General features: G+C 43.3%; 1 protein-coding gene across 1 annotated transcript in view; it reads right to left on the reverse strand.

Moving 5' to 3' along the window:
- ANO4 (anoctamin 4) overlaps positions 1-24,356 on the reverse strand; it is a 339,950-nt gene that overhangs the window by 264,509 nt on the left and 51,085 nt on the right. Inside the window, exon 5 of the mRNA XM_029599722.1 lies at positions 20,801-20,809. Coding sequence (XP_029455582.1) covers positions 20,801-20,809 — 9 coding nt within the window. The remainder of the gene's footprint in view (positions 1-20,800; positions 20,810-24,356) is intronic.

Below are 24,356 nucleotides of genomic sequence, written 5' to 3' on the forward strand. Positions count from 1 at the left end.
TGAGTGAGTGTGAGTGAGAGAGAGAGAGAGAGAAAGAATGGGCTGCAGGTGAATCCCAACCTACCGGCAGCTGAAATGAAGATGAGGGCCTGGGGCTGCTGGTAGATCCCAACCAAAGCAGAGCTGGAGTCGCCCGCGGGTTTGTCTGAGAGGGAGTGTGTGTGTGTGTGTGTGTGTGTGTGTGTGTGTGTGTGTGTGTGTGTGTCCACTACAATCCCAGGGTGACTGGAAATCAAAAGTTCCCAGGTATGGAGAGCATGATTTTTTAAAATCCTTTTTAGTTTTACTTTTCAGGTGTTATTTGCTGTATCTGCTGTTTTGAAATATTTTACTGGTGTCTGGGACATTTAAAAAAAACTTGCATATAAGTAATTAGTATATTGTTGAAACTTTCATGAATATCCAAATTATTCTACAATAATGTTTAAAAAAAAAAATTTTTTTTTCCTCACTTACAAATTTCGTCCTCTTGGAATTGCCTCTATGATGATTAGTTTTTGAACAAATATGTTTACTTCTTATCTGTAAGTTGTGTAATTGGAATGTATGTTCAAAACTTTAATATTTCATTTTGCAAAGTTGATTCTTACTTTGTAATAGTTTTGAAAAATTAATAAATTAAAAAAAACTTGCATATAAGTTTTTAATTATTTGATCTTTTATTCATCAGCTTTTTAAAAAATAATATTAGTAGTGTGTTTTTAGTATTATGATTATATATTTATTTTATTTCTTGATTTTATTGTTTGATGTTTGCGGAATGGTGATGGGTCTTTAAAGATGGCGCCGGCCATCTTTACTCATCAGCCCCTGAAAACCTTCTCCATTACGGGTACCTCCCCAACATCCTCTTCAGTAAACACCGAAGCAAAGAAATCATTTAATCTTTCCGCAATGGCCTTATCTTCTCTAAGTGCCCCTTTAACCCCTCGATCATCTAACGGTCCAACTGACTCCCTCGCAGGCTTTCTGCTTCGGATATATTTTAAAAAGTTTTTACTGTGAGTTTTTGCCTCTACAGCCAACTTCTTTTCAAATTCTCTCTTAGCCTGTCTTATCAATGTCTTACATTTAACTTGCCAATGTTTATACTTTATCCCATTTTCTTCTGTTGGATCCTTCTTCCAATTTTTGAATGAAGATCTTTTGGCTAAAATAGCTTCTTTCACCTCCCCTTTTAACCATGCCGGTAATCGTTTTGCCTTCTTTCCACCTTTCTTAATGTGTGGACTGTGGACATCTGGACTGTGCTTCTAGAATGGTATTTTTTAATAACGACCACGCCTCTTGCACATTTTTTACTTTTGTAGCTGCTCCTTTCAGTTTTTTTCTAACAATTTTTCTCATTTTATCAAAGTTTCCCTTTTGAAAGTTTAGCACGAGAGCCTTGGATTTGCACACTGTTCCTTTTCCAGTCATTAAATCAAATTTGATCATATTATGATCACTATTGCCAAGCGGCCCCACCACCGTTACCTCTCTCATCAAGTCCTGTGCTCCACTGAGAATTAGATCTAAAAATGCTCCCTCTCTCGTCGGTTCCTGAACCAATTGCTCCATAAAGCTATCATTTATTCCATCCAGGAACGTTATCTCTCTAGCGTGACCGGATGATACATTTACCCAGTCTATATTGGGGTAATTAATAGGGATGTGAATCGTTTTTTGATGATTTAAAATATCGTCCGATATATTTTAAATCGTCAAAAATCGTTAGAGGCGATATATAATAGGAATTCCCCCGATTTATCGTCAAAAATCGTAAATCGGGGGAAGGGGGAGGGCGGGAAAACCGGCACACTAAACAACTCTAAAACCCACCCCGACCCTATAAAATAAATCCCCCATCCTCCCGAACCCCCCCCAAAATGCTTTAAATTACCTGGGGTCCAGTGGGGAGGTCCCGGTGTCATCTTCCACTCTCGGGCCATGTCTGCGTTAATAGAAATGGCGCCGGCGCTACCTTTGCCCTGTCAGGAGCCCCCCCCCCAAGCTGGCCAAAAGTCCCTGGGGGTCCAGCGGGGGTCCGGGAACGACCTCCTGCACTCGAATTGTGTTGCCGTACGGCCGGCGCCATTTTGCAAAATGGCGCCGGCCGTATGGCAACATGATTCGAGTGCAGGAGGTCATTCCCAGACCCCCGCTGGACTTTTGGCAAGTCTTGTGGGGGTCAGGAGGCCCTCCCAAGCTGGCCAAAAGTCCCTGGGGGTCCAGCGGGGGTCCGGGAGCGATCTTCTGCGCTCTTGATGTCGGGGGACAGGAACCAAAATGGCACCGGCGCTACCTTTGCCTTGTCATATGACAGGGCAAAGGTAGCGCCGGCGCCATTTCTATTAACAGATGTGGCCCGAGAGTGGAAGATGACACCGGGACCTCCCCATTGGACCCCAGGTAATTTAAAGCATTTGGGGGGGGGGGTTCGGGAGGGTGGGGGATTTAATTTAAAGGGTCGGGGTGGGTTTTAGAGTTGTTTAGTGTGCTGGTTTTCCCGCCCTCCCCCGATTTACGAAGTAAACGATATTAAAAAAAAAAAAAAACCGCGACGATCTAATTCCCTCCCCCCAGCCAAAATTGATCATTAAGACGATCGATCACACGATTCACATCTCTAGTAATTAAAGTCTCCCATTATTACTGCACTACCAATTTGGTTAGCTTCCCTAATTTCTCTTAGCATTTCACTGTCCAACTCAGCATCTTGACCAGGTGGACGATAGTATACCCCTATCACTATAGTCTTCCCTGACACACGAGGGATTTCTACCCATAAAGATTCAATTTTGTATTTAGTCTCATGCAGGATGTTTATCCTGTTGGACTCTATGCCATCCCGTACATAATCCACTCTGAAGAGCCTTGAAAAGCGGAATTTAAAGCAAATTATATTTAGCCCCTTTCACTATCTAAATTTTATTTGGCTAACTCTTTACCTGTGTAGAATTTAGCCAGGGAAATTAAGGGAGGGGGGGAGAGGGGCATGCCAGAGGCAGGGCTTCAGTTTAGCTGCGTGGCAAACAAAATGCTGACCTAATGTTATCTTGGCCACTTTAAATATAAGATGCTCTATTATCCTGTAAAATGTCCATATTCAGGAGTGCGTGGAGAGGGAAATATACCGGGGTATATAAAATCAATAAAGAAATAAAATAAATAAGCAAGAATATTCAGGGCATATTTACAATAAAAAGAAAACGGAAATATTATGTTTGAGTTTTATAACCAACCCCTCTAACGCACCGCCTACTAGTTTAGTAGTTGGCAAAGAAACCATTCAAGTTACCAAACTTGCACGTAATCTCGGTGTGTGGGTAGACACTAATCTATCCTTAAAACAACATCTCAAAAGTGGTGAAAACCTCATTTTTTAAACTACATGTTCTCAAACGATTACGCCCCCTTTTATTTCCTCATGATTATCATTCTGTGCTTCAAGCATTAATTTTATCTGGTCTAGACTATTGTAACGGCCTATACTTGGGATTGCCAGATTCCTCCATTAGACCGTTACAATTGATATTGAATTCAGCAGCTAGACTCCTCACCGGTACCCCACTAAAGCAACGTATCTCACCAATTCTGTACAAATTACATTGGCTTCCAGTTAAATACATGATTCAATATAAAATCATTATGTTAATTCACTCTCTCTTGAATAACATTGAATCTACTTGGATGTGTTTCACGTTACATTTTTACAGACCTCAACGAGAACTGAGATCTACGGGGAAGAATCTGCTAGAAATTCCCTCAGTGAAAAATGCGGCATTAAGCATGACTAGGAATAGAGCGTTCTCGGTTGCTGGCCCCATAATGTGGAACTCACTGCCAGACCCACTTAGGTTGATAAATAATCGTAAGGAATTTAAGAAGGCGTTAAAAACCTATCTTTTTCAGGAAGCGTTCAAAGATGTAGAAGTTCCTTAATAGAAAGTATAAGACAAATCACGTGTGTTTACATAGCTTACTTTACTTTTCCTGCTTTTAATTTTTTAATGAAAATTGGCCACTCTCTCTCTTAATCATTTTTATTTTTATTGATAATGTAACCATGATGTATTTTTATTCATACTTAGTTATTTTAAGTTTTATTTAGTACAAATTATTTTTAACCTTTAATAATTTAAGGTTTGTATTACTGTAAACCACTTTGATCAGTAAATTTTACTGGAAAACGGTATATAAATTTGTTTAAATAAAATAAATAAATAAATAAATACAGCAGATTTACTGCTGGGTATTCTTGTTTAAAGTTACCCATGTAAACTTCCTGCTCCCTGTGCTCCTGAATATGGTTCTCTTGCAGGATTAGTAGAGCACCTTATATTCAGCGTTCCTTAATCCAAAGCTCCCATTATCCAAAACGTCATAGGCTTCGGTCTGTGTCCCATTATCTGGAAAAACTCCAATGATCTAAAAATTGACTTTGTAAGTTCCATTATCTGGAATACTGTAATTATCCAAAAATATATGGGGCAGTTCTGTTATCCTAAAACATCCATTATCTCAAATAAGCTTGGTCCCAGTCATTTTAGATAAAAAGTGCACTACTGTATCATTTCAAGAAAACCTTGCATTAAGAAAATGAAGCAAACATGAAAGAAATAAAGATTCCCTCAGTATAAATCATCCAAGAAATATTCACATGCAGACTTCCTACCCAGCCCTCAAAGGTAGGAGGGGAGATTCATTACTGATGTTGCCCTTGTCCCGATTTGGTCCTGGACACAGAGGCTCATGGGGAGGCTCAGAGCTTAGCACAGACCCCATGACCTCCCAAGGTTCCCATACAGGGAGGGTAAAAGATTTAACTCTTCAAGGCCCTTAGGGATTTTCCTCACTAGGGTTCTTCTGCTCATCAGCCCAGTCAAAAGCACAAAAATCACCACACAGACTCCAAAGCTGCTGTTCAAAATAAAAGATCTAAACTGGCACTGATGATAGGTAAAAAAAAATATATATATCCCACTTCCAATATGGCACCAGGACAAATATAACCAGTGGTGTGACTCCTGATATTCCTTTTTCCAGAGATGTTTCCAGGACCCTAGTTAAGGTCTAAGCTATCCATGGATAACTGCCCCCCAAGGCCTTCCCCCATGACCCACTAGTTTTCTTCAGTGGTAGATAATAGATTAGATAATAGATCTTAGTAGTGGTAGCAATAGTAGGAAATCACTTCTACTAGAATTTTTAGGTGCTAGATGGGAAGTCATCAGAAAAATGACATTTTTCAAATTAAATCCCTGACCTGATTTCCCATCACTTACAGTTTGTTATGGATAGCCAAGCTACCTCTAGTCATTGCCAACCTAGAAGCATGCAAAATGTTAAGGGAACTGGATTCAGACAGCAACCAATGAGGGCACTGACTTTTACAGTCTGGGGAACTCATAAGCATGGGGGTAATGTGCACGGAGCAGCACGTTAACAGAAGGCAAGAGATTACTACCCATAACCAATAAGCCTTGATGCTCTTGATACAACTGCAACATTGCTCTCTGCTTCAATGGAGGAGGGTTGGTGGGAAAGAGAAATTGGCTTCAGATACACCAACATGAGCCCTGACTATTTTACAGTCTGGGATACTGATGCTCAGACATAAGGGAAAAAACACAGGACTGCTTCTATGGCCAAGTCCTTAAGCAAAGCACGTCAAGCAACACTGTCTGAATTTTCAAGAATGCTCATCACCCAGTAAACCCTTAAGAAATACACGGAGGCAACTTGCACGGCAAGGCAGATACTACCATAGGAAGCTTGCTGGGCAGACTGGATGCACCATTTGGTCTTTTTCAGCTGTCATTTCCATGTTACTATTTTCTATATGTTGTTTTAAAGCGTCAATTTTCTGAGAATGGTGTGCGAGAGTCCTGGGATTGGCCTTGAGTACGAAGATTAGAAGTAAATGCTTCCAGGTCCTCCAACCATTTGGAAACAGATAAATCAAGTGTGGTGATGGTCCAAAGTGCCTCTGTGCTCTGAGGCCTAGGTATTTGGTGCTTTTAAAATGTTGTGCCCTAGGCTGTTGCCTATGCCTAAATTATGACTAGAAGCTGACATCAAATTATTTAAAAAGGGGGCTAAAACTTGGCTTTTTAAACAAACCTACCAAGAGCTGTTAACATAATTATCTTACACTTCTGAGTTTATATCAAGGTAATGTTAATTTTTATTTTTATTATACTATCTCTACCCTAACTATACTACCTCGCTAAGGGGCGGATTTTAAAAGAGTTACGCGCGTAACCCTTAAAAACCCCCCCTGTGCGCGCCGAGCCTATTTTACATAGGCTCGGTGGCGCGCGCAAGCCCCGGGACGCACGTATGTCCCGGGACTTGCAAAAATGGGCGGGGTGTGGGTGGGGCCATGGGTGGGGGCGTGTCCAGGGCATGGTAGCGGTCCAGGGGCGTAGACAAGTGCCCCGACACAGCGGCCTATGTCGGGGCCTGCCGCGCCGGCAGACAGCCAGCGCTCGCAAAATAAGGTAGGGGGGGATTTAGGTAGGGCTGGGGGTGGGTTAGATAGGGGAAGGGAGGGAAAGGTGGGGGGAAACAAAAAAAAAGTTCCCTCCAAGGCTGCTCCGATTTCGGAGCGGCCTTGGAGGGAACAGGGAAAGCCATCGGGCTTCCCCTAGGGCTCGACGCATGCAAGGTGCACAAGTGTGCACCCCCTTGCATGTGCCGACCCCCGATTTTATAACATTTACAGTATATCCCTGCAGCTCAGTGTGGCTCCCATTCCAGGATTTCCTCAGGCTGCTAGTTTGTTGGACAACAAACACAACAATGAACCTCTCCATGGAGCTTTGAGGGGGCATTAAAAACTCTGGAGGGCAAGCCCTTGGTTGTCCCTTCCTCTTCACCATGAATTGTTAAAGGGAAAAGTAGTAATACTCCAGGATAAGTTGGAGCTCAGGGAGATGGTAGCTACATGCTAGGTAGGTAGTACCATCTTAGATTCCCAGCGGTTTTAAATATATTATAATTTATTTGTTTATATTTAATAATCCACTTTTAATTGTAAAAACCTCAAAGTGATATACAGTTAAAACTGTATTTCACACTCCATATAACCTACCCCACTCCTCCCCATTCCTTCCCCTTCCTATCCATATATATCGCACAAAAACAACAAAAAATACATCATCCCAAATCAGATATCACTCGTATAGTCCTACTATACCATATTAAATTCAATCCACCCCATTTCCCATATACCACTCCCCCATAGTCTAACCCCTCCCTTAAGCCCTTAAATCATCACCAATCTCATGACAATCGCAACCCTACATCATCCCAGCTTCCACTATACAGTCCCACCCCCTCCCAAAAAGAGAAATTATATGTTAGTTTAACAAAACTAGAGTGTAATTATCAAACAGAAGCAATACCTTCTCTCCCACTTAAGAAAACTCTGAAGTAACTAAACCATCACATGCTTGTTAATAGCCATGTTTTGATTATGTTTTGAAAAGTCAAGTAATTTGGTTCTAATCAGGCCTCTAAAGAACCTTAATTCCTCAACTTTGGAGTAAAATATGAAAAAGCTGTACATTTAGTAACCATCAGGAGCTGATAGCTAAACCTGCTGAGAAGATTGTAATGATCAGTATATACTGAGAAAACAGCTACTCTAGATATTGTGGTATACCTCGTTGCAAACATCTAAGGGTTAAAGACAGCACTGTAAACGATACTTTACACTTAGTTTACCAATGCAGAAAATATAGAAGTGGAGCTATGTGACCTGTACTCCTCTTACCCTCAACCAGGCTTGGCAGCAGCTTTCTGTAATAACTGCCACCATTTTACTGTCACTGCAGTAAAATGCTTTCATTAGGCAGGGTGAGACAGCCGCCTCAGGTGGCACAATTCTGGGGTGGCAGAAAATGCCCCCCCCCCCCCCCCCAGACACCCCTATGGCAGTCAGAGCCAGACATTTAAAATCTGCAGAAGTCACCAGTGTTTGACATCACTGCAGCACGCAGGCTCGCCAGACTACTCTGCCTCATGCAAAGGCATGATGGTGGTCCTGCTCCCTGCCACTGATTTCTCCCTGCTCTGCCTCTTACTGCTGCACTGTGGTGGTGTTTGCTGCCTTCATTATAATTGTTATTATAATAATTATTGTTTCCCTTTGTCTTCCATTGCTCAGTCCATATGGAGGCGGCCATGGGGGGGGGGGGGGGAGGGGGCGAGGGGGGGAGACGTCCAGCTGGGAATCCAAGAAGAAGAGTGAACCAGGTAAAGCTCTGGTAGCACATCAACCAGGAGCTGGAAGAGGGAGCGGGGGAGGGAGGTAGAAGTCTGAGGAGACAGGAAAGCTGAGGCAGTGCTGCAAGGCTGGACTGGGAGGCTCAGAGCGGAGACCCGGAAGGCGTTTAGCTGGCCCCTCATCGGCAGCAGCACTGCAGAGACAATCTCGCGCATCAAGCCTATGAATATGGCCAAATGCAGACTCTACTCCTCCCCACTCTCCAGCCCTGTTAAGAGGTGCTCAGAGTCAGAGTGTAGCTGCCTCTGTAGGCACCCTACCAATGTACCAGGACCTTGATGAGGAAAGGGTAGAGAGAGAAAGAGAGTGATTGCAGGAGGTAAGAGAGAGCGCAAGAGACTGATTGGGAAGGGGGTGACTGGTGAGAAAGACAGATTGGGGAGTGACTGGTGAAAGAAAGAGACTTTGAGTGCACCCCTTTTGGGTGCCAAAGGGTGCCAAGGGGGGGGGGGGGTGCCATCTCATCCCTTGCCTCAGGCAGCAGATAGCCTTGAGCTACCCTAACTGAGAGACCCTGTTAAAGGAAGATAAGTAGTCTATCTTCCCTAATTTAAGTGCATGGGCTGTACCAAAAAAAAGTATTGCATTAGAAACTTTCAGAATTTATTTGTATGCTTATATATTTTGCTTGGCAATTTCTTCCTGCACCTTTAGCCTTCTAGTTCAATTGGAACTGACTTCTGTTGAGTAACAGTGCCATGAGCCTTCATACACAACTATGTGGGTTATTTTCCCTATTTCATAACCTTCCCTTGCCCAGCCATTGCTGTGATGGTCATTAACTGGAAGTCACAGCCTGTGATACCCTTCAGAACCCAGAACATGTGCCCTCTAGTTTTAGCCAGTAGGTGTCACCATTGAGCACCACCCATGGGTACTTGCCTCTGCAGTATCCCCAGCCCTGGCGAGTCCAGGTAGTGATAGCTGGATTGGGGAACAGAACTCGGCTCTTCAATTTGGCAGTGCATAGTATTTGTATTTATTAAAATGTGTTAATCACTTGTGCCTAGGTCTTAAGCGATATACATAATAACTAGGGATGTGCAGACCAAAAGTTTATGTTCATAAGTCCATAAGTCGAAAGGGGGGGGTCATTTGCGGTCAATATGGACATATGGAGAATTCCATAAGTTGAGTCTATGTCCATATGTGCAAATAAAAATTTAAACCCCTCACCCTCCTTAATCCCCCCCCCCAAAAAACTTACCAAAACTCCCTGGTGGTCCAGCGGGGTCAGGACGCCATTTCTGAACTCCTTTGCAAGGAGCACGTGACGTCAGCGTCACGTCAGAGTGACGCGGCGTCACGTGATTCCCCGCGGGTTCGCTCCGGGACCCTCGTTCGACCCAAAAGGAACTTTTGGCCAGCTTGGGGGTGTCAGGAGGCCCCCCCAAGCTGGCCAAAAGTTCCTTTTGGGTCGAACGAGGGTCCCGGAGCGAACCCGCGGGGAATCACGTGACGTCGGCGCCACATCGGAGTGACGCGGCGTCACGTGATTCCCCGCGGGTTCGCTCCGGAGTGACGTCGGAGTGACGCCGCGTCACTCCGACGTGGCGCCGACGTCACGTGCTCCTCGCAAAGGAGTTCAGAAATGGCATCCTGACTCCTCGCTGGACCACCAGGGAGTTGTGGTAAGTCTTTGGGGGGGGATTATGGAAGGTGAGGGGTTTAAATTTTTATTTTGGATCAACAATCGCGATTTCCAACGTATTCAACATAGCTATGTTGAATAAGTTGGAAATCCGATAGTTTTCGCCTCATCACTTTTTTAAGTTAAAAAAAAAAATAAGTAGTGTTTTACATTTAAGTTCAAAACGAATGCACACCCCTAATAATAACATACATAACTGATACAAAAGATTCAAACTTAAGACAAGCTATAATCTAAGGTGAAAGCAACCATCACCAAGGTTGTAATCAAATGATCTGCAAGTTTGGAAGTGTTCTAAAGACACAAAATCAAGCAAAAGCCAGTCTCAGCAAAAAAGATTTCAGGAATGCTTTAAAGGGTTTTGTGCATCCCATAAGTATTAGTGCTTGCTACCATGATGACCCACATTTATTTTTTGACAATCAATCTGCAGACTTGCAGAGTCATTTTCCTCACCCAGATGGAACGGGTATAAGAGACAAACCACGAGGTAGTTAGAAGAGAATGAGGAAAGCAGACTAGAGGACAAGCTGAAAGGCAAGAGCACAGTCCACCCTGACGCCATTAACACGACGGTGGGGGGATGGGCTCTTCCTCCCTTTTTTCTCCTGTGCTACGCTTGTGATGCGGGGGTGGGTGCCTGGCAACAGCCGGGCATGTTTTTTTAATATTGTGTGGGGCTTCGGGATTGGCGGCGATTTTGAGGGGAAGGTGAGGGGGTTATGGGTTTGTTTGCCGCTTTTTTTTCCTGGGGAAGCCATTTGGTTCCCTCAGGCATGCGTTCCCTGGCTTCCCAGGTTGTGGTTTTTTTTCTCCAACCCTCCCTCCCTCCCCTGTTGTTCTGGTTGTTATTTGTATGTCATTTTTTGGTTATGTTCTTGTTGCAGTTGTTGGCGGGAAACCCAAACCTAAGTTGGGGGATTGTTCAAATGCATAGATGACCTGCGTGGTTGATGAGGTGGGGGGGGGGGGGGGGCATGTAACTGCTACATGAGGCAGCTGACATTCAGTGAGGTCACAGTTCGGGCTGCGGGTGCTGCTGGGTTGTGGAGGGCGAGGGCTGGTACGCGGCGGCGGATGGCTGGAGGAAGTCGACAGGGTGGGGATGGTGGCGGTTCTTCGCAGCCTGCCACTGGGAATGAGGTGGCAAGTTGCAGGATGGTACATTTGAAATGAAGGTGGGGGGAGGATCGGGTGTGGGTTCTGCATTGTTTGGCTCGGGGTATGTATTAAGGAAATATATTGCGGCCTTTGTAAACCCAACTTTATATACAGTGTTTTCTGTGGGGGAGTACATCACCGGAGTCCTGCTTTACCCATGTTATTGATTGCACTATGATTTTGAGAGGTCAATAAGCTTAGCCTGGCCCTAGGAAGATAGGTAGCTGTTCATGTATGTATAGTTAGAGCTCAGACAGAACTAGAGTTTATGGGTTTTTTTGCTTTCTTTTGTCTCTTTGCATATTGTTTATTTGTCCTGGTTTCCTTCTGTGTAAATAAACCCATCTGAATGTAGAGGTGTGTGTTTTATTTTGCATCAGCTATGCCAGGATTCATGCTGGCCCCTTACAAAGGGGCCCGATGCAATACAGTGCGCAAATGCATGTGAATGATCCTGTTACTCATTCACTCCGAAGGCAAAAAGATAAATGTGCGTCTCAGACGCCCATTTATCGCTCAGATATTAATGCCTGCCTGGAGCAGGCATTAATAGCTGAGCGCATTGAAAAGAAGTACAGAAAGCAGAAAAAACTGCTTTTCTGTACATCTTTTTTAAAGTAAAAATAAATAGCTCGGCGGACTGCCGAGTTATGAAGACCGACGCTGATAAACTCGGCCTCGGTTTTCATAACCAGCCGTCTGCCAGTAATGAAAATGGCCGCCGAGTTTATCAACGTCGGTCTTCATAAGCAGCAGCTGTGGCGGGTCGCGTTAGGAAGGAGGCGCTAAGGACGACCCTAACGCCTCCTTCCTAGCACGACCCCTAATTTCCATATTGCATGGCGCCCCCCCCCCTTGCGGGCGCCATGCGTGCGTTAAAGAAGCGGGCGCTGAAAAGTTAGCGCCCGCTTTCAGCGCACATAATTGCATCAGCCCCAAGCTGTAGTTATGAATTCATAAACCTTATGCTCATAACAGGAATCCCAGTGATACAAAGGTGGTCACCAGGATTGTCAGAAAGGGTGAGCATCCACCTGGGGCACCGAATGTGCCACGCTCCTACTGTCATCATAATGGCAGAAATAAAACGTGAGCTCCTACACAGCCACATCATCGAAAAGGGATGGTCCGAGGGTTACATGACTGAAATGTTCACTTCTAAGGCAGAAACAGTTCAAGAAACTGGCAATCGTCAAAGTAACATTTTCATCTACTTTTTGTTTGCACTTTTCCAGATAGTTTCATAAACTAAATACTAGATTAACAATTTAGCTTTATAAGAGAAAAATTTTGTCCCATAAAAATGGACTAAAGAAGACTGGAAGCAATAACTCCCCCAGCCTTTGACAAATACAATCCATGGAAGCTATGTCCCCCTCTTTGTATTGGGGTTAGAGGTCACTTAGTCTGTTGGGTCAAACAAAGCCATATGATCCACAAGGAACATTGCTATTTTCAATTTAAGAATGTCTCTTACTCTCCCCTCTTTCAACAGAGATTTACCTACATTATTGCATTAAATAAATGAAAAAAGGTTAATCAGCTACTGTACATGTGTAGGATTTTCATTCCAATGTGGATTTCTGAAGACTTTAAGCTTATATCTATAAACTTTCAAGGATGCATCCCATCATCACACTTGGCCAATTCAGATTGAGAACCGACACCAACAAGCCGATACAGTAAAGTGCGCTTGACTGAGCGCACTGTTTAGCACGCGGTTGGACGTGCATTTTCAGCACGGGTCGACTATTCCTTATACTGTAAGGTGTTTAGCGCGTCAAACGCATGTCCAAACCCCCCCCCCCCCCTCAAAAGTAATAGGGCTCAGCATATGCAAATGCCTGTTGATGAGGCTATTAGTTAGGCACCCGAGATACTGAAAAAAAAATGTGCGGCCAAGCCGCACATTTTATGCTCACAAATTAATGTTAATTTCTGAGCAGCCTGAAAAAGTGTACAGAAAAGCAGAAAACACTGCTTTTCTGTACACACTCCGACTTAATATCCTAGCAATATTAAGTTGGAGGAACCAAAAATGTTAAAAAATTAAAAAACATAACCAATTAAAAAAAAATGTGCCGGTCCATTTCGGAAAATTGACGCTCGTAAAATTGAGCGTTGGCTTCCTGAACCCGCTTGACAGCCACCTCTCCTGGGTTTCCTTTCCTCTAATAAGAAGGTGCTAGGGACGCGCTATTGTCCCTAGCACCTCCTTTTTAGCGCGACCCCTCGTTTAAATACAGGATTGCATGCCTAGGAGAGGTGGCTGGGTGCACATTGGGAGAGCAGGCGCTCAACACGGAGCGCCCGCTCTCCTGCGCTTCTGATTGTATTGGCTTGCAAGTAAGTGAAAAGCTTGCAATGACATCATCATACCAAGGGTGTTCTAGCTCTTTCAATTTTTTTTTCCTGCAGTTGTTTTTCTGTGCACACTTCAGGCACACAGCAAAAGAATCTGTATAACAAGGTGCCCTGAGGAAAGACTAGCATGCACTCCTTTAAATGCTCGGTCTCATCATATCATGCATAGTCTTTATGAAGATCTTTCTCATTCTTTTATCTAATTTCAGTCTTTAAAAATAAACCAACAAATTAAAAAAGCTGTGCTAACATGCAGCCTTCCATTTCTTCACAAGCACAACATAACTGAATTCTGACAAAATATTATAAATCCAACAGCCTGAGAGTAGCTTGTTATATAGAAACTGGAACTTGCTTAGCAATTTCCAAGCAATGAGATTAGCAAAGTGTATTTTCTTTGAAAATTTTAATTGCAAACTTGAAATTATCATGGTCTCTTGCGTATTGTCCATGCCATTCTGTCACAAATTATAAACATGCGATAAAACCTCTTTCCATAAAGGTTACATTTGTAGTGCTAACAGTAAAATTGAGGTATGTTTAAAGAACCATTTAAAGAAAGACAGATGAAGAAAGATGCTGAATCTTCTGAAGAAAACAGAACAAGAGGTAAACAGGGAATAGAAGGTACCATAGACCCGAGAATGCCAGCAAGATTGCTCTTAGTAGCTCTCTCTGCATGCAATTTTATTTTTTGTTTTTTTAATGTGTAAAGAGACTTCAACTGGAGCCCAAATCAATTTTATATCTGTATTTTATGGTGCCATGTTGGGGTTTTTTTTAATCAAACTCCATTCTGCCCTTCCTCATCCTCATTTTGAAGTCATTTTGGCTGACCCCTACTGAGCTAACTGCAATGAGTTTCTGCCATGTTCTCTCAAGTTCCCGGGCAGAGAAGACACAGGCATGTGCTCCATCACAAAAGCAGATGCTACCAGCCTAAGCAAGATGCTGCTAACACAAGCAAGGGGAAATTATTAGCAGGATTGTTTCTAAATATCCTCTAGAACCTATTAAGAATACCGAAACGGTGAATGGAGAGGAGGTTAAGCCATTGAAAGGGTAAAGTCATCAGTGCAAGCGTTTCCTGGTAAGAAACCCATCCAACCCCCCACCCCACAGACCCACACCTACACTGGCTGGTCTTACAAGTAAGAGAGAAAATAACGGAATAGCTGGCCAGCCAAGCTGCATTTTTTTGTCTTCTGTCTTTCAGAAATGGGGTGGTCTAGTTCTGCGTTTCATTCCAATGCAGCCCGATCGTTTGGGAGTCACCAGTTTGTACCCGTTAGAATTGCTGTACTATGGGCTTGCAGTGCCAGCACAGGACTGGCAGCACTTTCACGTTGCCTCGCAGTCTCTTAATCCAAGGACACCAGACACAGAAGCGGTGCTGCAGCTGCAGCCACCGTGCGAAGCTCATGGGGGGAGGGAGGGATAAAGCGCCCCACATTCTCTCCAGCAGCTGCACATTGTGATGCTTCAGCTAAATCCAGGGCACCAGCTTGCCTGCTGTTCTTAAATAGTGACAGTACAAGGAATGAAGGTCACAGAGCTGAGAAGCAGAAATGTACTGCACCAAGCAAGCTATGGTCAATCAATACATACAGTAGGTTCATGCTACTACCTTACTTACCATAAAAGCAGAAAGATCCGAGCACAGTGAGACGAGGGGATTCTTTCTTATCTACGTTGGACGGAAAGGCACCCAGAGACCGCTTACTGTCCGTGTAGCTTGAAGAATACGTAACGATGTGCGGCAGATGACAGCACAAAAACTGTAAACTCCTTTGATATCGCCACTAAAACAAATTTAATTTAAAAAAAAAACAAAAAAACCCTTTCTCTGTAAAAGCCTAGCAAGCCTGAGGATGACTTCTTTTCGCAGAGCTGCGGCTGAATCAGGCTTTCATTTTCCCCGGCGAGCCAAACGCCACCGTTTCCAGTTTCACACTTTGACGATCAGACTTGGAGCTTGTTCTGGCAGACTCTTATCACAGGACAATAAAAAGAAGAAGAAGAAGAAAAAAAAAAAAAACCCCAGAAACCCAAAGGCTCAGGAATTCCCTCCCCAAGTAAAACCAGAAAGGTAGGAGACAGCCAGCAGCATCGGTATTCCTAGGCAGTCACTGGGAGCAGCCAATGAGAACCCGGAAGCCGTGTCAGCAGCACCAGGGCTGTCCGAGAGGGCAGCAGCACGGACGCGGCAGGCAGGCAGGCACCGGCAGAGCAGCCTTTTGGGGTTTATCGTTCACTAGAGTCAGGCAGGCACCCAAACGGGCTCTCGCCCTTTCTGCTTTCCGGATACGAGTTGCCTACGTAGTTCTCTGCTGCTGCTGCTGCTTTATAGAAAGAAGAATGAAAAAATAATGCACCTTCCTGGGCATTTTTAAAGTTTGTCTTTGCACTGATGAAAAAAAAAATAAATCAGGCGACTATAATGAACTGAGTACTTTGACAAGAGATGTCATTTAGGGTTATGGGCATCCATGGGACAGGACCGCATGGAAAAAAAAAAGTATAAAGCACTACCACATAATTAAGACAATCAGGACAATCTCATCCCAGGACACAGGACATCATGTGATGGTACAGCATGACGGCAGCATCTAAAAGGTGGCAGGCTCAAGGGCTTATCACAAATCAGCAATCTGAAAAATCCCTAAATCCAACACCAAAAATGTAAAACAACACACACACTAGTACATTCAGCCTGTTTATGTGGATGATCTAGGACTGTGATCGTCACTACTTTTTAAGAAGGGACCTCTTTGGATCCAGTGAGGCTAGAGAAGAGCAGGGTTGGGGAGTGGGGTCCCCCCCCCCCCCTCCAATGTTGCAGATGTCTGGGGGGGGGGGGGGTCCCTGTCATCCCCTCTGTTCCTCCCTCCCTCCCTGCTGCTCTTCAGCCAGCATATTATGTATGTGTGTGTGTGTGTGTGTATATGTATGTGTGTGTCTTCCCCTGCTGCTGCTGTGTTTAAGTGTTCCATTGCCCCTCCACCTCCAGCCCCCTGCCTTAGTTCCTACCCCTCTTCCCATGCAACCTCTCAGATTACACTGGCCCTGGCTCCCCTTGCCAGCAGCTAAAACACTGAAAATGTGAACTCACGGTTTACTCTGCAGTTCTGTGCCTCCACTCCTCTCTAGGCCGCAGTGCTCTTCCTGCTGCTGGCTACAATGGGGTTGACCTCTCCCACCACTGCTGTGCTTGTCCTGCTGTTGGCTGTGCCATGTTTCCTTCCACTTTGTATGGCTGGGACCTGGCTGTTCCTGCTCTTCTGGCTCTCCGTGTATTGTGGGGCTCAGGTCAGGAGGGAGGTGGGGGTGGAGGCAGGGCTCAGTCTTCGCAGCAGGGCTGTGTGCCTCTTTTGTTCCTCTCCCACTCACTGCGGTGGGGGGCCAGACTGAGTGGGGGCAGTGCTTTTCACTGCCACGGTCTGCCTCTCCTTCTCCACTACAGCTAACTGCTAGGCCAGGCTGGGGCTGGAACAGGGGCAGAATTCTTTGCCCCGTCTAGGTCCCCAGCCTTCTCCTGCTCATCTCCCGCGAAGCAGGGAAGGAAGAGCCCTTCAACTGCAGATGAAGCATGAACAGGGTGTATTTTTTCCCAGTGGCAAAGGAAATAAAAAAGGTTTCTGCAGCAGCTGTTACAGCGGCCACTGTAAAAAATGGTCACCATGCAGCCTGCTCAGGCTCCTGTGTCAAGCTCTCCACATGGGCAAGGGGCTCAGCTCCCTGGGCCCAGGAGAAGAGAGTCAACTCTGGCTACATCATCCAGGCCCTGGTAGGAGAGAAAAGAAAAACAGGCACCTGGTTAAGGTCAATGTTCCCTCTAAGGATTGGGTTGATGTGTGCAAAAAATCTGCTTGTGAACAAAAATGTTTAGTTACATCAAATAATTATGCTCACATTGTAATGTATCATTTTTATGCTTACAGCAACCCAATCTTAAAGGGAACATTGGCTAAGCCCATCCCTTAAAATACTCACCTAATTTACTAACAGCAGTTATATATACAAAATATTTTCTGGAAGGCACATTCAAAACCATTTTCTTCATGCAAGTGAAATTAACAGAGGAAACTTCTGTTTAAAATAGAAATGAGGAGGAGATGACCATAATGCCGTAAAAGCCAGTGATAAGTGCCATCATTTTCACAGCAAGAATTAAAGTTACACAAGAACTGGACCTTTAAAATACAGAGAGACCTTCACCTAATACAGAATAGAAAGATCATAAAGTATAAATAGAAATGTGCCACAAAAACAGTACTGAAAAACCACAAGCCCGACTGTATTATGCAGTGCAACAATGGAAATACAGAAACATCATCATTCCTCGCAAAACATCAAGCAGTAAAATAAAGAGATATGAAACATCATTCATAATATTAAAACCAAACTGATAAAAAGAATAAATATGTCAAAACAGCCAATGAACATCCACTAATTTAAAGAACTTGCATAAATTTGATCTAGTATTTCTCAAACACCAATTAAATATTCCAAAACACATGATAAATAAAACATCGGATAATTTTAAAATGTTCTATGTCCCGAAAAAACAAAATATTTCAAAACAGAAACATCAAATTACACCAAATAATTACAACTAATAAGGATTAAAAAAAAAATCTCCTGCTCTCCATACCTGGGATCTTTTGATTTCCAGTCACCCTGAGATTGTTGTGGATTGGGAGAGGTAGGGCTGCACAAACTTTATCTTCAAACTCTCTGTCATACATGCCTATGCTCTCACACACACTCCCTTTCTCAAATATACACAGGCTCTCTCTTCCTCACACAGGCACACACACACATACATACAAGCTCTTACACACATGCACACAGGCTCTCTCTCACACACACATACCCTCGCATGCACTCGCACACCTATGCACACAGGCTCGCACACAGATTTGCACACACCAGAGTTGCCAACTGGCTCCAGATTTTCAGACAGGCTGATCCAGTTCTGGTTTTACCCCATTGTAGTTCTGGTGTTCCTATTGATTTCTCTCAGAAAAGCAAGATTACAAGTCCATGCAGGGGTGTGGTAAAACCAGGACTGGATCAACCTGTCCTGAAAATCTGGATCCAGTTCACACAGACACACAGGATCTCACACAGACACCCACATTTGCACGGCCTCCTCTTCATTTCTGGCTGCGGTGGGATGAGCACCACTGTGACACACCCCCCCCCCCCCCCCCCCCCGACGGTCTCTCTTCTTCTTTGGGCCACAGTGAAATGAGTTCCACCGAGGCCCCGCCGGCCTTTTCTCTGCTTTGGCCACAGTGGGATGAACTCTATTGTGGCCCCATTGGCATCTTCTCTGCTTCGGCCGTGTTAGGATAAGTTCCACCATAGCCCCCGATAGCCTCTCTTCTGCTTCAGGCCATGGTAGGATGAGCTCCACCACAGCCCTGCTGGTCTTCCTGCACTGGAGGAGAAAAGCTGTGCGTAGTCACAGGAAAAGTTGTGTGCGGCCGTGCACTCGCACAGCTTAGCAGGAACACTGGTTAGGGATACTCTCCCCATGACTGGGGGGTGAAAGATCAGGAATCCCTCCATGGATCCAGGGAGGAGATAGCAGTTAGCACAGGGCACAATTTAAAAAAAAAAAATCACTTTCATGTTTTTTCATGGGTTTTCACTTGTATATATAGAATATAAAAATTGCAAAATCTAAAAGCATATATGTGCAAACAACACAAACATATTTGAAAACACAGAGGGACACAACCACCTCAACAGAATTTATTCAGTGCACACATTCAAGCTGGTTTGAAAGCCAAACCCATCAGATGATGTATAGAAAGCTGCTGTGCTTGGTTGCAAAAAAATGTGATTATTTATAAACCACCTATCAAAATTTCTAAGCAGTTTCCATGTAAACTATTTATAAAACTTTAGCACATAAACAGATATCAACACATTAAAACATAAACATAAGACTTAGTTCATAAAAACATATCAGGACATTAAAACTAACATTAAACAAAAATGCAACCCTGCCTTATCCATAATAGCTGCCTGAGATATTGCATATTAAAGCAGCCCATTAAAATCCTATTAAAACTGGAGCCTCTTCATCCCCAGCCCTCTTACTACTGCTGGAATAGGCATCTTTCTAAATTTTGCATAAATCTGTTTATTAACAACCAGATGAGTAGATACTACAAATCGCATGAAGCTGATTGGTACTGCACATCCCATGCTGTGACAAGATACATTAATTGTATTACAACTTGTACAAACACAAAGATATGAATACTAATTGACAAAATACAAAAGATTAACCCACCCCCTCCCCGTCCCTAAACCTCCCCCCTTCAGCACTACATTGAATACAGGAAGATAAAAAAGAAAAAAAAGGGAAAAATGATTTTATAAAGCAGAGTAAAGAAAACTAGTCATATTAAGAGAAATCATTTAAAATATAACCATGAGCTCTAGGTGTAAGTGGGTCTACATAAGGAAGCCAAATGCACCAGAGGCAGCCATCCTTCCCAGGGAGGAGGAAAAAGGTAGAAGAGAGGCGAGATAGCAGGGTGGCTGGTGGACGTGAGGACTGCCTGGTAACTTGCCTTCCTGGTGCGAAGGTGGCAGACCTCATGCGTCACCTAGATAGGATGGCCTCTGTTGGAAACAGGATGCTGGGCTTGATGGACCCTTGGTCTGACCCAGCATGGTAATTTCTTATGTTCTTATGAGGCAGAGTGGTCGCAGCCGTCTGCGACCGACGGACAAAACAGTTCCTTTGGGGGTTCTTTCAAATGCTGCTTTTTCTAGTGTTTTGATACTCTCTTTAAGGAAAACTCAGTGATGGTTCTGTTCTTTTTACAAATTACAAATCATATACCCTGAAACATCCTGAAAATCACATCCTGAAACACCTAAAACCACTTATACACCATCATGATTTCCGAACCGTGCTGCAATCCCTCATCTTTAACAGCCTCGACTACCGCAACTCCCTTATGATCGGCCTCCCAAAATCCACCATAAAGCCACTCCAAATATTGCAAAATGCCGCCGCCAGAATCCTCACTGGCAAGAAGAAATCAGATCATATCACCCCCGTTCTGAAAAGTCTCCACTGGCTACCAATAGCACAAAGAATTGAATTCAAAACTCTGACAATTGTCCACAACACAATATTCAAAGAAGCCAACCCTACCCTTAATGACATGATTCACCTTCACAAAGCACAACGATCTACCAGAACAGCATGCAAACTGAATCTAGACATACCTTCCCCCAGCATTGCCAAACTGACCACCACGAGGAACAGAGCCTTCTCAATCGCAGGACCCAAATTATGGAACTCCTTACTTCACTACCTAAGTTCACTCAGTGACATTAAATCATTTAAAAAGGAACTAAAAAACCTGGTATTTCAACCTAACTTTTCGTGATGGCGTAGGTTAAGCCGTCCACAACTTCCTACCTCATTCCTCTCCTACGCACGTCTCGCTCGAACCCCCTCGAATGTCCTCCCCCTCCCCGCACCTATCTATGTGCTCTGCCCTCAGTCCCCCCATTTTTAAATGATTTTGTTTGTTGTAAATTGTTCTTTTCAGTTTGTAATCGTTGCTCCCCTTTTCCTATGTCCCATAATCCGTTCACAGTTTATTAAGTCGTTCCAGTGTTATCGAATTGTATTAAGTTGTTTTCTTGTAAACCGGAGTGAAGGCAATCCACTATACTTCAGTATATAAAAGCCTTGAAATAAATAAATAAATATACCCGTATAACAATCTAAATATTTATTACAAAATCTTAAAATACAATATTCCTAACATTTCACTATAATCACAAGCTTAATACATCAACACCACACATACATCCACTCATTCAATATTTAAAATCACTCAGGCTAACAAATGTACAATATTATCATACAATTTCATATTACAACAATAACATTTTCAAAAACTCAACTTCATATATATTAGATCGTCACATATACATTCCTGAAACAATGTTATAAATCTGATAACCACACAAATGGATTTCAGCCTAACCAATATTCCAGTCCAAAGTACTCAATAATATATTCCTCTCTCTTCTTTTCTTCTATATGTGCTTCTATATGTGCTTCCATGTATATGTGAAGATCTAATATATATGAGGTTGAGTTTTTGAAAAATGTTATTGTTGTAATATGAAGTTGTATGATAATATTGTAATACATTAGTTAGTGTGAGTGATTTTAAATTGCGAATGAGTGGATGTATGTGTGTTGTTGATATATTAAGCTTGTGATTAAACTGGGATGCTATTAATATTGTATTTTAAGATTTTGTAATAAACATTTAAATTGTTATACGGGTATTTGATTTGTAATTTGTAAAAAGAACAGAACCATCACTGAGTTTTCCTTAAAGAGAGTATCAAAACACTAGAAAAAGCAGCATTCGAAAGAACCCCCAAAGGAACTGTTTTGTCCGTCGGTCGCAGACAGCTGCAACCACTCTGCCTCGCCTCTCTTCTACCTTTTTCCTCCTCCATGGGAAGGATGGCTGCCTCTGGTGCTGATTGCCGAAACCCTCAGCATCTCCAACACAGCATGGGTGTCCCCGTCCGCCATGCTTCTTCCTGAGGCCTCCTAGGCGCGCGTGCGCGTACACCACCTACGCTTTTGAATACGTCATGGTGGGAACCTCGGGGGCGTTCCCACTGCATGACGTCAGTACCTCCAGATATTTAAACCTCTGCTCCGCTATAGCTCAACGAGTTAGCAAGGACTTCGGTTTTGCTACTCTGACCGCTTCTAAGCTACTCGCTTGGATTCTTCTTTACCCTCTGGGGTAACTCGCTCCTACGGAAGCTCTGGGTATCCGCTCTTTGGGGGCCTCTCGCTTCTATCTGCCCTTCAGGGTTCAACTATCTAACCTAGGACACCCGGTCCTTGGGGGTCCTATCTACTTTCTTCCAGGATCCTTTGGTGCTCCTAGGTACTCGCTCCTCAAGGGCCTATCCTGCTCAGGGTATCCTGCACCTCGGGTCCCTCTCTCCATTCTTCTACCAAGGAAGTTACCAGCACTGCTACTCTGTGAGTATCGCTACACTCCAACTCTCTTTATTCCACCCTTCAGGTTCGGCTTATCCCACGCTGCGGACTACTCCCAACCCTGCTACATCCGGGTGAGACCATCATCTATAGAGACTGAACTTACTGTGATATCGGTGGCCTACAGTACTATCCCTTCTTTGAAGCAAGATCCTACTTACATCAGTAGTACAATAACGCTTTCTTCCCTCAGTGTTTGCTTACTAGAGTCTAGCCTATCACTGTGGTTCACCATGGGGCCCCTCCCAGTGGAAGAAGTCATCGCCACTTCGACCAAGAGTCCACAGCATGCCACAAACCAACAGGAGCATGCAAAGTATAACATAATGAACTTAGAGTCAAGAGTCAAGTAGATTCAAGTAAGGTCAATTCACATTTTAAGGGGGTGTAATAAGAAGTGGTCATCAACCAATCTCCCACATGTCTAAGAAAGGCTGCTCTATTATAACATTTCAAATTAGGAAATCCCAATCAGCTCTTAAACCAAGGTTTTAATAGTGTATGCATCACGATACAAGGTTTACGCCATGCCCATATATATTTTCAAACAATTTTTAAAAAAGACAGAACTATAGCTTTAGAAAGAAAAATACATAACATAGAGAAGAAATAAAGCTACTTAGGAAGTTGAATCATCTTAAGAAAAATGAATCAGAGAAATGGAAAATGACAGCTAAGTTCACAAAATATCCTTTGTGAGTAGGAGAAGGTGAGACCCATTTAAATCCATCATTGCAGTAGAATCTCTACTAATAAAAGCTCCTAGATATTTAAAGAAGTCAAGGTGAAAACCTCAATCCAACTGGATGGGTCAAAAGAACCAATAGGAAGGGCCTCTGATTTATCCAAATTTAAGGTAAGCCTAGATAAATTTCCATACCTCTGGAATTCTGACAAAACTAGTGGTAAGACCTGTAGAGGTCTGAGAATATGTATCAATAAATCATCAGCAAACGCTGCCAATTTAAAGTACTAAGATCCCAAAGAAATCCCAGGAATATCAGGATGATTATGAATAACATGCAGAAAAGGGTCTGAAAGTACAAATAATAAGGCTGAAAGTGGGCAGCCTTGTCTAGTATCTCAAGCAAGTTGTATTTTTTCTGAGACAGCTACCACCACCTCCAAAGAAGAATACAAAGCTGAAAGGTTCTACATAAAGAAACCTTTGAACCCATACTGTTGTAAAACTGCAAACAAAATAATCCCAATCAACTTTGTCGAACTCTTTCTCAGCGACAAAACTAATTAAGGATTCCCACTGTTTCCTTCATGACTTTTCTAGAGAGGCAATAATCTTACGAAGATTAAGAACTGACTGAAGTCCTTTACAAATCCTACTTGAGAATCCACGATCAAATCTGGGAAAATACAAGACAACCTGTCCGCCATTATTTTGGCGGATATTTTAGTATCCAAATTCAACAAAGACGAAGGTTGATAAGATTGGGGATATAAAGGATCCTTATTAGATTTAAGGAGAACATTAGTAACAGCCCAATTGTCACTATAAGTAAATATTCCAGTTGCAATCAAATTAAAAAAAAAAGGGCAGAAGAGTTTTACCAAGATAAGGAATAAGAGGTTTATAAAATTTGGATGTAAAGACATCCAGCCCTGGTGTCTTATACAGTTTCAGCTGCATAATAACCCCAGTAATTTCCTCGAGCTTAATGGGCTCATTTTAAAACTGAAGTTGTTGGGGAGATACCCATGGTAATGGAACTGAAGAAAGGTAATTACGGGTTTGGAAGCCAGAATTCAGTTTAGCTAAATATAATTGTTGATAATAATGTATAAAGATAGATGCAATATCTTAATTT

Source organism: Rhinatrema bivittatum, chromosome 4 (genome assembly GCF_901001135.1).
Source record: "Rhinatrema bivittatum chromosome 4, aRhiBiv1.1, whole genome shotgun sequence".
NCBI classification, from domain to species: Eukaryota; Metazoa; Chordata; class Amphibia; order Gymnophiona; family Rhinatrematidae; genus Rhinatrema; species Rhinatrema bivittatum.